At 39.5% G+C, this 13,040-nt stretch overlaps 1 protein-coding gene across 1 annotated transcript in view; it reads left to right on the forward strand.

Annotated features, from left to right (window-relative positions):
• The window catches only part of LOC145395049 (potassium voltage-gated channel subfamily KQT member 1-like), a 1,161,165-nt gene that overhangs the window by 534,359 nt on the left and 613,766 nt on the right, over window positions 1–13,040 (forward strand). The window contains exons 7-8 of the mRNA XM_080268799.1: window positions 2,037–2,147; window positions 4,335–4,519. Coding sequence (XP_080124925.1) covers window positions 2,037–2,147; window positions 4,335–4,519 — 296 coding nt within the window. The remainder of the gene's footprint in view (window positions 1–2,036; window positions 2,148–4,334; window positions 4,520–13,040) is intronic.

The raw sequence follows: 13,040 nt of genomic DNA on the forward strand, positions 1-13,040 counted from the left end.
AGCTGTGGATCAGCACGAGGGTGGCTGACTCTGGCACAGACATAATCTGCCCTGCCCAGAAACCTGATAACGTTAACTGAGTGGAGATATACAAATGTGGCATCCACCCAGGAACCAAACCTCTATACTTTTTCCACTTGCCTCTGTGGCAAGACACGGTCAACCGTAAGGGAGCATCAGTTCACTGCAGAAGATGGTCCTGGAGGCATTTGCTTGCCTGTGGTTGATGGATCTGCTCAGCCAGACAGAGTGGGGTTGATCAGCAACAACAGCTCATTCACATTTCCTTTTTCCACTTTCTTTTCAACATTTCTGCACCTCTTTCCAAAATAGTGTCCTGTTTTCAGATCATGTTACATTTATTATTCTTCCAAGATTGTCATGTACCCTTTCCTTTTTTACCCTTTGGCATGTCCCCTCTTCCTATTCCTATATACAAGTCACTTCACATGCTTCTTACTCCCAGTGTAGTCACATCTTTCATTTGAATGCTTTTGTTGCATGAACTTCAACATTTTTCCTTTCTTTCTCTCTCTCTCTCTTTTTTTTTTTTTTACCAATCTCATCCTCCACTGCACTTTCAACCTCCATCCCACAGAGCTGTGCCCCTCTTTCTCGTTGCTAAGTTCGTGACACCGCATACATTGCCTTAGGATTCCCAGCCAAATACTTCCTACATGCATTGCACACATTTTCCAGATCCATTTACCGTACTCCAAGTTCATTGACACTAACATCTTGACTACCTTAACTTGGTATTTATCTGCCACTTCTTTGTTTCTCAGCTTCTCAGCTTTTAGTCATTTGCTGTGACTGCTTCTCTCTTTATCCACCTCTCTCCTGAAAATTGAACCTTGCATACCAGAATCAGGTGATTGGAGAAACCTCCACTGGCCTCTCACTGCCATCATCAACGGCACTCTCAAGTACAGTGTCTCTCTCTCTCTCCACAAGCACAGAGCCAGGCCACTTTCAGCATTCTTTCCAATCTCTCTACTATATATACTGATAATCAACCTCGATTTACCGTCTTGCACTGATTTTATCACATGATATAAAATAATGGATATGCAAGCATTATGTATTGATGTTTGTAATGTCCTGTATTTTACATGGCACTCATTAGCAATTACCATGTCATTCCTAGCTAAGGAGATACTCCTTAGACTGAGAGAATTAGAAGCAATCTCCATTAACCTTTTCAAGTGGAGAATGTACTATACTGTGTATAATTGGGCTATTGTCAGATAATTTAGGGGAGTTCCATTTGATTGAAGGGATTAATTAAAATTTTTCATTAGACTTGTATATTTCTTTTTACCTGTTGGGCTTGTGGTATATTATTTTGGAGAGTTCCTTCAGGCCGAAGGGGTTTATCCAAATTTCCCATTTGCCGAGTAGGTTGCCTTTTACCTGTGATTCATTTATGGTATTGTTGATTAATCCCAATTTGTCTGACCAAGCAGACCATCAACCACAGGTAAGCAGCTGCCTTTCAGGGCCATCATGTGCAGCAGGCTGGTGTTCCATGAGGTTGACGGCATCTCGCCTTAGCAAGGCGCGAGGAAAATTGTGGAGGGTTTAGTTCCTGAGTGGATGCCACCTTTCTTTCCACTCAGTCTACAGGGGCACCGAAAGAGATGCCATATTGCCATGTGATCTGGTTATATGATTACCACCCAGTGTTTTAAATGGTTTCCTGTTCAACCGAAAACTGATGGACTCAAGTGTATAGCCTCGTGAAGTGGAAAGAAGGGTACAGTAATAAAAAGTTACAAGAAGGATAGGGAGAAGTAGAAAAAGATGAAGTCAGACACAGGAATACAGTGATAAAGGTGGTGGAAGAAGTAGGCAGCACCACATCAAGTGAGTAGCTAGATGATGGTCACTACCACCTACCACTTGTGACCCATTTGTGTCAAAATATAATGAATTAAGGCCAATAATAACAGCACCAAGAGTGAATATAAGGTGTTGTCCCTGTCACTGGGTACTGAATTGTGTTCTAACTACTGTGTGTATGCTCATTTTGACAGATTACATTGTGCACAGTGGGGTATGGAGATGCTGTGCCAATTACTTGGGGAGGCAAGATGATAGCATCAGGCTGTGCTCTCTTAGGAATTTCGTTCTTCGCCCTCCCAGCAGTAAGTTCATTTTGTTGATGACTCTCCTGCCCCTTGTTTGCCACTAAACTCTCTCTAAACTGCTCTCCCTATTATCTTGAATTGAACTTCCTCCTATCTTGTTACCAGATTTGACCTACCTATTCCTCTGCTGCCACAAAAGACCTCCCCTCTTCTGCCACCAGACAATGGCTTCCTTGTCCTTACCATCAAAAATAATCCAAGCCTTCTCTGCCACCAAATGTAACTATCTTCTCCCTTCCATTTCCACCAAATTTGACTTCCTTTTCCTTTCCACCAAACATGACTCACTCTCTGCCTTGCCTTCGGCATGACTTCCTCTTCCCTTGAAATATAATTTTACTCTCCCTTTCTTGTGTGGTAAAAAATTACAGTACTGCATCTCCCTTGCCACCCAAAATTACTTCTCTCTCCCATTCCACTAATTGATTTCCTGTCCCTTGCTACTAAACAAGATTCTTTCTTCCTGACATCAAATATGGCTCTCTTTCTCCTGCCACCGTATATGACTCCTTTTCTCGTGCCACCAAAAGTAACTCATCTTCTGTCACCCATAATAACTTCGACTTCCACCAAACATTGCTCCATTCCCCTGCCACAGAATTTTACTCTGCTCCTCCTTACCTCCAAACTTGAATTCCTCTGACCTGCCTTTAGACAGTAAAGTATACCCTTGAAATGTGCAGATTTATAATAGGAGTTCAAACTCTCAAACATTTCCAATCTTCACCAGATAATTAGAAATCACTTCGTTCATAATTTTATTAATGTATCTATTCAGTAAAATGAGGGAAAGAACCTTCATTATGATAAAGTTGAAGGGAATCACTGAACTAACAGTAACCGTCCAAACGTCGGGACGACTACAATACTCTTTGTAACTTGAAACCAATTGCTTACATTCCCAGTCATGTCTTTTACAATAATTTTAATCAAATAACACTTTCAGACATACATGTCTATATATAATAATAATGTGAAGTCATTATATGAATCAGTTGAAGATTGTACAGTATGCACACATATGCCTAAGTTTTGTTGTTGTTTTCCCGGAAACATCGGTACTTGTGATTTTGGTCCGTGGCTTCATCCTTGCATGATTTCGACTTCATACATTACGCATTTTTATAATGTATGGTCAGTACATTCTCTCCAGGAATTACGAGATGAAACACTAATCTCTTTGATAACTACAGTAAATGATAAGCGTTTCAAATTAAACATGCAGCCAGACTCTTAATAATATGGAATGAATGCTTAATGGACCATTTGTCTTTTATGCATTCTAGTAACTGTTCTGGAGTATTTTACTTAGTAAATTATATATAGAAATCTTGTATAATAACCACTGATTACAGTATTGAAGAGTTTATGTAATCTTCATCACTAACTATCATGGAAGGGTTTTTTTTTTTAGAAAATATATGGCTGTATGACCGAGTTCCTAACTAAATTGCCTGGCAATCCCTAGCAAATCATGAGTTTCTGAACATGCCTATTAGTTTCCATGACTGAGTATGTATGTACAGTTTCCAGCAGTAGTAGCATCAGTGTTAGAGCAAGACAAGACTGTGTAATGTCATTGGTGTTGTTCAGTAATACAGTACATGAATGGAGCTTATCGTTATGGGAAGCCAAAACAAAAGTAAGAAAAAGAAAAGTAGTAATGGATGTTGAATGATGGATTATTTTAAATGTAATGTATGTTGATGATGCTGTGCTGCATGCTAACTTTGGATGGACCTTTGAAAATTGTTCTGAGTTATGCATGTTTTTGAACAGTGATTTCTTAAGTGAATGCTGATGAAGGTCAGGGCTTTACTGTTAAGAGTGGAAGTGATTCTTGAAGTTGTTGATGAATTTAAGTACCTTAACGCTGTTATAGGAAGTGAAGGAGAGGAAATATTAGTGGTGCAAGACAGAAAGTTACGTGATGCTATGAAAATTTTCATGAAGAACAGGAAACAGAAAACTGAGGCTACAAGAAGATTGCTGGAGAATTTTAGTGCATCAGAATGAGTCTAACCTACCACATGTACTGTAATGGGAATAAAGTTGTGATGCTTGCGATAATAATGTGACAGTAAATACTGAAACCTTTTTTTATCTGAGTGTTTATTTAGAATGTTTCTTTTGTAGTGTAAACTCTTTTTATTGGATGTGTTTACTGACTTTGATATGATACAGGGCATCCTAGGATCAGGGTTTGCCCTGAAAGTACAGCAACAACAGCGACAGAAACACATGATCAGACGGCGGCAGCCTGCAGCCACCCTTATTCAGTGTCTTTGGCGGTGCTATGCAGCTGATGAGCACTCTATGTCTGTAGCCACGTGGAAGATCCACCAGGTGCCACTTCCTTCACCACCCTCGTGAGTACTTCTTCTCTGGGGTTCAACCTTACAACCTACATCACTCCCTTACCTCCCTACTGTACAGTCTATCCTTGTCTAACATGGTTTTCCCTGACACAAAAATGGTCTAACACGGTACAGTTTTCCAGAAACAATATCGCTTCTAACATTGCCATTGATGAAGCTAACACAGTTTTTGAACTGGGCTGGTGGTGATGAAATGAATCATAGGAACGTTGCCTTGCCAACGGGTGTCATCTGCCTCCCAGCCAATCACGCTTCAGCATTCTCGCTTTTGAACTACCCTCTACCTCCTCTCCATGATAGTGTATCTCCTCTTATCCTCTCATAAGGTATATAAAATATGGCTTTTAACTGTAATAATACACTTTTATAGTTTTTTTTAACCATGTTAATGCTTTCTAGGAGGTTAAAATTGGGGGTATAAAAAAAATTTGCACCACAAGGGGGGAAAAAGTGGACATTGGGCAAGGGTGCGAAAGGAAATAGGGGGTTTCAAGAGTCCCTGTAACAGGAAATTTCTCTAACTCGGTTGGGGTGCAGAGGCAATTAACCGTGTTAGACGAGGACAGATTGTATTTTACATGAAGGGCCCAACATCGGGACCTCTACTTTACATCTCTTATGTCTCCTAGTAGTCCCTGCCTTGCACAGTCAGGGTTAGTTTTGCTTAATATTTCACCTCTTCTGTGTTTCTTTTTCCCCTGCTGGTTGATAGTATGTTACTAAGCAGAGGGAGGCTCGCTATGTTTCTCTACCCTTAGGTGATTCTCTTTGATATGTCAGAGAGGAAAGTGACAGACATGCCTTAAGTCTGAAGCAGATGCAGTGGAATAGTAGTTAAACTTATAAGCTCTGGTATCTGTGACACATTACGGTACTTCCCTCGTTTCTAAAAACCTCCGGTAGGGTTTCAGATTTACATTATCACTGCGTCCCCATGTTAGTGCTATTATTTAACCCTTTCAGTCCAGTGATCTGTTTTCTGTAATATCCTTGATACTTCATAATTATTTTATTTTGGGGAAGAGACTTTTAGAACTGAGAAGGTTAGACCATTTAGAACTGAGAAGGTTAGATATGGTCTTAGTTAATTCTTTCATTATTACAGTTGAATAGAATCATTGAATGAAATTATCCTACAGTAGCTTCATTAACCCCCTGAATCTGGGTGACAGTGCTGGAGATGGACACCTTCCTGTGGTGACCCTGATATAGCTGGGCACCTCCACTGTCCAGTTATACAAATATCCCACACTTTCCTCTCTGTCCTCCAAAAGGTTGGTGGACTGAAGGAGGAGAGCAGCCTCATACTGCAGTTTATTGGGCTAACATCTAGATGAGCATGGTGTTGTGACTGGTACTACTAGTCTGTGTGATGTCCCTTCTAGTTACATATATCCTTTTTGCGACCAGACAAATTTACTGAACCTTGGAAAGGGCACTCATATAGCGGGAATTTTTTGAAACCTTTCCATTTGAAAAGTCTATCTTCAGCTTAATATCATCATCAGAAGATAGTAAGGATAAAATGAAAAAGACATTCCTGTGCTGAATGATTTAAAATGTAGAATGCATTATCAGCATAGACTGGTTAGCAGGCCACATATCTATCCTTCTTTATCTTACTGACATCGTTAGCACTTTTTTATCCCCCTGTGAACATCAGGAGCAAAATTACTTAATAACCCATTGATCAAGAAATATACAATATTAGGAAATACAGTAACTGTTTCTGTATTATGTTGAAAAATTTTTGAGTAGGATATTTAAGTGGCATTGGTTACAAGTAGTGTTATTTGGGCATTCTTTTCATACTATAACTTAGTTTATCTCATCTGAGAAGATACAAGCCATAAGCTTTTGACAGCTGGCAGCTAATTAGTTGTCCGAGCGTAGTCATTACCAACAACGTATTTTAAATAATTTTCATTATAAGGGTAACAATAACTGTTTGAAAGTAAGATTACCCAATAAAATATTATAAGAATTTATAAGCATAGATTAATTTAACCCCTACACACCAGGGTTTTTTGTGATGTCGCACGGTCCTACCTATGGGGGATATCCGTGATGGAAAAAATACCCTTACTTCAAACCCTGTTATCTGCCAAACTATAACAGCTAGAGAAAAAAAAATTAAAGACACAGAAGACTCACCAACTTTTCCTCTTGCAAATGAAAGTATCCCAACGTGTCCAGGTAGTCCCATCGATGGGTAAGGATAAGTTAAAGTTCAAAGGATGGTGGCTATACACGTCAACCAGCGTTGCTTCGCGCCCACTTGTGATGACTATACATGTCAACCGGTGTGTAGGGGTTAAAAACAAGGCCTTGCAAAATTTACCAGATGACCTAAATATATGTGAAATTTTGAATTCTTGGGACAAATCAAAACACGTCCGGGTAAAGTTTTACGATTACTGTACAGTACCTTTTTTTTTTTTCTCATGTTCAGGCAAAGTAAGTAAATTATGCTATTACTGTGGCATTGTGTAAAATTCTGACCTAGCAAAACATTGGAATTCCAGTGAAATTTGACATATTCCCTGAAGGTTGATGATTGATAAACGTGGAAAGGGGGGAGGGGAGTAGGCCACTCATGGGATTGTCCCACTTGACTAAGCAGACAAATATTCAGGATTTATTTGAAGATGTTTTGCAGTCATATCAGTTTGCATTTTGCTTTCTACTCTCACATCATCTGTAAATTTTCTGTCTTTTTAGTTTTGAATATCTAGTTACAACTTAAAACAGCTCTGTGACAATGTATGGGGTGCAGAATATTTAAAAGTGACAGTGGCAAATACTGTAAAAGTCCTTTAATCTGGAATGCAGTAGCCCCCGGGCCTTTCAGATTATCAAATTTTCTGGACTATCAGACAGGTACGTGAAAATGTTCAAAACACTCCCAAAAAAACACTCTCCAAAAAATAACATCCGAGACCTCCTGAATGTCAGCGTGGGTGCAGAATTGGATAGTTTAGCATATTGCTTTCTGGTATTTGTCGATATTTTTCAAATTTTTCTCGATTTTGTTCAAGTTTTTACCCAAAAAAGCTAAAAATGACCCTGGGCTGAAAATTCCGAACCATCAGATGCCGGATTATTGGAAGTTCACTGTAGCTTCTTCACCCGTGTCTACCAGGCATTTTTTCATTGGAATTCCAGTGTTTTACTTGGTCAGATTTTACATAATATCACAGTAATGACAGTTTGTCTGAATTTACCTGAACATGAGAAGAATGAAATCAAGCGTTGGTACACCCTCTAAATAACAAACTAATTGGTATCAGACCCTTCATGTTAAAGCCAAAATTTGTTAAAGCTGAACACCATGCTGTTTGGTAATTTCCCAGGTGTCATGGCTTGTACTGAACAAAGATTGTTAAATATAGTGTCGTTCGTCCGTACACTCATACACAATAACATACAGCTAGGTCTAAATGGCTCTTTTTCTCAATAAATGCTCTGTTTATGAACACGTGTTTATTCTGACCGTTCAGGAAGTAATTGCACTACAGATAAAGACTGCAAGTAGACCTGGGATAAATCTATGTTTTTTCATCATGCCACAGTGGTCGGTGTTTACCGCACGTCCATTCTTTTACCAAACGAAGTTCGTTAAATGAACATAATGTTCAGCCAGCTGATGGTGGTCATTAAAACTGATATTTGTTAAAAGAGAGTTCGGTATATCGAGGGTATACTGTACTTGCAAAACTTTACCTGGACGTGTTTTGATTTGTCCCAAGAATTCAAAATTTCACATGGATTTAGGGCATCTGATAAACTTTGTAGGGCCTTGTTTTTAAACTAATTTTTGCTAATAACTACTGTATATATAATATCTTATTTAGGCTTACCGTCAGACAATTACTGTAACCCTTATGATAAAAATTATTTAAAATGCTTTGTTAATAATGATTGCATTCAGACAACCAATCAACTGCCAGCTTTCATAATTTACAACTCGTATCTTCTCAGATGAGATCGAATAAGCTATAGTACTATCTTACGAATAAGTTCTAAAACCAGCAACCTATTGCAAAATAAAAAGCTCCTCAGGTAAAGTTTTACTGTATATATATTGCATAGTCATTGACTGAGGTGAAATATTTGGGTGTGTACTTGGGTAAGAAGCATTAAGAATCTCTATCTGTACTTTAAAATTTCATCAGTGTATCATAAATATAATTGTGTATGGTCAAAGTTGTTGATTGCAAAAAACATTAAGAAAAATTTTAATAAGCAGCAGTTTGTTGAAAAAAGGGTAAAATATAGTCACTTCTATCCTTCAGTCTTAACTTTTGCTAATGGACTAGATTTGCTTACTTCACTTTTAGAGTACAGTATTGCATATGAAAGAGTATATTTTAATTCTGATGAGCTCTTCTTTAAGTCTTTCGTGACTGTCCCTGGATATTTGAGTGAGAATGATATTAAAATTAATAATTTGTAATTGTAGTCCAGCCACAAGTAAAATATTGGTTGGTGTACGAAGGTGTTGATTGCAAAAAACATTAAGAAGCATTTTAATAAGCAGCAGTTTGTTAAAAATAGGGTAAAATATGTTCACTTCTGTCCTTCAGTCATAACTTATGCTAATGGACTGTATTTGCTTACTTCACTTTTAGAGTACAGTATTGCATATGAACGTATATTTTAATTTTGATGATGTCTTCTTTAAGTCTCTCATGACTGTCCTTGGATATTTGAGTGAAAATATTAGAATTAATGATTTGTAATTGTAGTCCAGCCACAAGTAAAATATTGGTTGGTGTATACTCCATATCAATGTGATTAAGTTTAGTTTAACCCTTGCAAAGCCTGGCAATGTCTTGCCTAAACAGATTAAGAATATCTGGAAATAGCCAGATTGCAGTAAACAGAAAATGGCTTTCCCTGGCTGAAAGTAATGGAAATTATTTTTAACTCCAGCAGCTCAGGGAATTTCTTATTCAACCTGAATTAAGTCTTATGGGATTAGCCAGAATAAGATTAAAAAAGAAAAAAGACATTCCCAGACTAAAGAGGTTTGTATGAATGTGATGCAGCCCTTCCAAATTCTTGCGTATATAGTGTTGAAGGTAATTTCTGTAGCTGAATCCATCACTGGCTTCTGATGAACATACTGACTTCCTGAAATGAAAAGAAAATGGCATTTCTTTACCTATTCCCGTACCTAAAATATATTTTAGAGGGATGATGGTCAAGTCTTAAAGGAGCAAATTGCTGATAAGAATACCTGTATATGAGTTTGATCCCCAGCTGGGCAAAGGTTCAGTTGGATTTTACTTAATCATTCTTATCTTTTCATCCACAAAACTCACTTTCACATATTACAAACATCTCTTTGAATACCATCATACCAGTCATGAATGCATATCACAGTACAGACAGGTTAGTGTTATTGCCCACTGGAAGGGGTGGCTACAGATAAATCACCTTCATGTCACTATGTCTTCCTTCATCAGGCTGCCTTCTCATCATCTTATGCCATCCTCATTCATGTCTCTCCTCCCCATCGCTTCATCTCATCCTCCATCTCCACCTTCCCCTCCCCTTTTCACCATACTCAGACATCTCCTATTAGTCAGTCTGAAAAAACTCCATTCTCTCCATATGGCCAATTCATCTCAGAGTACTTAACGCTTTCCAGGTTATCCTCATGAATACCACAGCACTTGTTTGCTTCCTCATTTGGTTGTCTGTTTCATCACATAATGCCACATGCTTCTCTCAAATTGCTCATTTCTACTCTGCCCACCGTTGACCTCTGTCCTACGAACAGAGTCCAAGCTTTACTTCTATATGTTGGAGTGGGGATCACAGTACTCTGCTGTCATGCAGTTTTTTTTAAGTGCTCACTTTGTTATAGATTCCATATGACTGCTCTTAGTGAACCTGCATTTTTTTTTCCCCCTTGCTGTTCCCTCATGTGAACTTCATCCTCTTAAACCATCCTTGCTTATCACACTTCTTGAATATGTGAAGGCACTCCATTCATCCATCCATCCATCATCCAGTCCTGTGTTGCCCCATGAGGAGCGTAGGATCCCAGGGCAAGGCAAGTTGGTCCTGACATTTAAGATGAGAGTGACCAGCCTCGCTCATCCCTGAGTGGCATTATGTTCACATTCAACCCCAACCACCTCATGGAGATAAATCTACACAGGCTCAATCCAATTGGAGTGCCTTATTTACCCACTAAACCACCAGGTACCATAATTTGGTTATATGGTTACCACCCATCATAGTAAATGGTTTCCTGGTGTACAGGAAACCATTTGGCTTGTCGCACAATGTAGAGTCACCTATAGGCAGAAGGAAGAGGAAAGAGTGAAGAAAAAAAAGACAGAAGAGAGAGCATAAAGTCACCCGTAGGCAGAAGGAAGAGGAAAGAATGAAGGAAATATAGAAGAGGTAGGAAGGAAGAGAGGAAAGGGCAGACACCCAAAGTAGCACTACATTGAGTGAGTGGATGGTGAGTGCCATTACTTGATCATTCACCCTTACAGTGCAGTACACTACCTCGCTCCTCTTGAAGACTATAACTTTACTTTTTACTCTATTATGTTCACTTTAGATTTTGTTTCTTGCATGCACTTCCAGACTTATGTGCCAAGCCTTTGAAGCTGCCACTAATCTTCTTTTAAGAACTCAGTAGAGTATCATCAGCAAATAACAGTACAGGCAATTTTTAACCCCCCTACCCCCTCTTTCACTAAGGACATTTCAACATACATTGTCTTATCTTGTATGTCTGATGCTGGAGGGGAGCTTACTTGAAGTGGTGCTGTGCACCCTAGGCAAGGAAAAGCAGCTGTGACTTTGGTCCAGGCACCAATCCTCCCCATTGATCCCTGTGTCTTGCAAGGAGGACCTCGGGCAGCATGGCAGAATGCCATCTGCTTGGGGCAGCTGCTCCCAACCCCCATTTTTAGACAAAGGGATGGTGATCATCTGATGGTTATTTCCTTCCCCTTCATACCTGATGTGGACATTGAGAGCAATCCCAGGCCCCAGTCAGTATTTGCGTAGTTTACTTCCTACATATCTCAAGCAGTAATCAAGAATTTGGATGTATTTAATATAATCCTTGCAGAGAATGGATCAGCACCACATGCCCTACTTTTACAAATATCAGCCAGCACCACAACACATAGGTATGTGACAGATGCAGCACATCAATAAGCACTCCTCTTGTCACACCATACCAATTGAGAGCTTTCCACAAAAACACAACAATAAGAAATATAGCTTACGCATAAATAAGACTTCACACATCGGATACTACTAACACATCCGTACAGTCAGAACTGATGGCCATGGAGACCTCATCAGTTACATTCACAAATCTGGGCTCTACAAAGACAACATAGACAACACAATCACTCTTCCAGAATGACATCATATTCGAAATACGGTCACTCAGTGTCATCTCATCATAAACAAGAAATCAACATTTTTAACATTTACATTCCTCCAGACTCCTTCCATACTGTACCAGTGCAGTACATTAATCTCTCGATTATCCGGACGTCCATTATGCAAATGATCCATTACCTGGACACTGTGATCTGGCTGTAGTAAACCATTATATGCACGTTCCTCCATTTTATCCAGACAAAATGCTTGCGTCCGGGTGGAAATTATGGCAGTGTGAACATTTTTGCCTGCCCAGGTGGAAATTGCCCGGAGGCACTGCTCTGTCTGGCTCATTCATTCACCCAGCATCTGCTAGAGATCCCCCTCGGTCATTCCCAGTTCCCGCCCGCGACCATTTGGTGAAGAGCTCCTCACGGACAGTTGTCTTGGCGGCACACGTGGTGGCTTTTGTGGTTGTTCCCTACCCTGTCAGGGTACGCCACCAAACCACACGGGATGCACTGTGCAGTGCAACAGCTTCACCAGCCCCAGTGCAACAGTCAGTGTCAAGGAGGTAGCGGGTTAATCAGCATGATTCCTGCGAGGAATCATGAGTGTTGACATTGATTTTATTCTAGCTTATTGTACTGTACCATGGTTTTGTTCCATTTTACCAGTATGTTTTGTGCTCCCACTACATTTTTCTTGTGTAGCCATTTTTTTTCATTATTTTTTTCATACCATTGCCGAGTATGGCTCTGCAGTGGTGATTGCTTGTCTGTGGTTGATGGGTCTACTTGGCCATGGTAATTTCTTAGCTGTTATTTATAGGTCTGCTTGACCAGATAGAGTAGTACTGTATTAAAAAACAGGAACAAATGTTGTGCAGTGTACTGTAGTGGCCATCAACAATAGCTTTCAAATTTAGGTTATGTACAAAGGGGAGCCAGGGGAGGAGTCTGTTATCCAGACAGATTCACTTTGCAGACATGCCTTTGGCTCTGCTTCTTTGTCAGATACTTGAGGGATTATTGTACAACCTTCATATTTCCTTGGCACAGGTACCCAGTTCTTTCATAGCTGGGGACATGCTCACTAAAAACATTTCATGGTACAAACACAGTCAGAACAACCAACAAGGCCTCAA

The sequence above is a fragment of the Coenobita brevimanus genome, chromosome 29 (assembly GCF_032717465.1).
Source record: "Coenobita brevimanus isolate Jiangsu-jjx chromosome 29, ASM3271746v2, whole genome shotgun sequence".
Classification (NCBI taxonomy): Eukaryota; Metazoa; Arthropoda; class Malacostraca; order Decapoda; family Coenobitidae; genus Coenobita; species Coenobita brevimanus.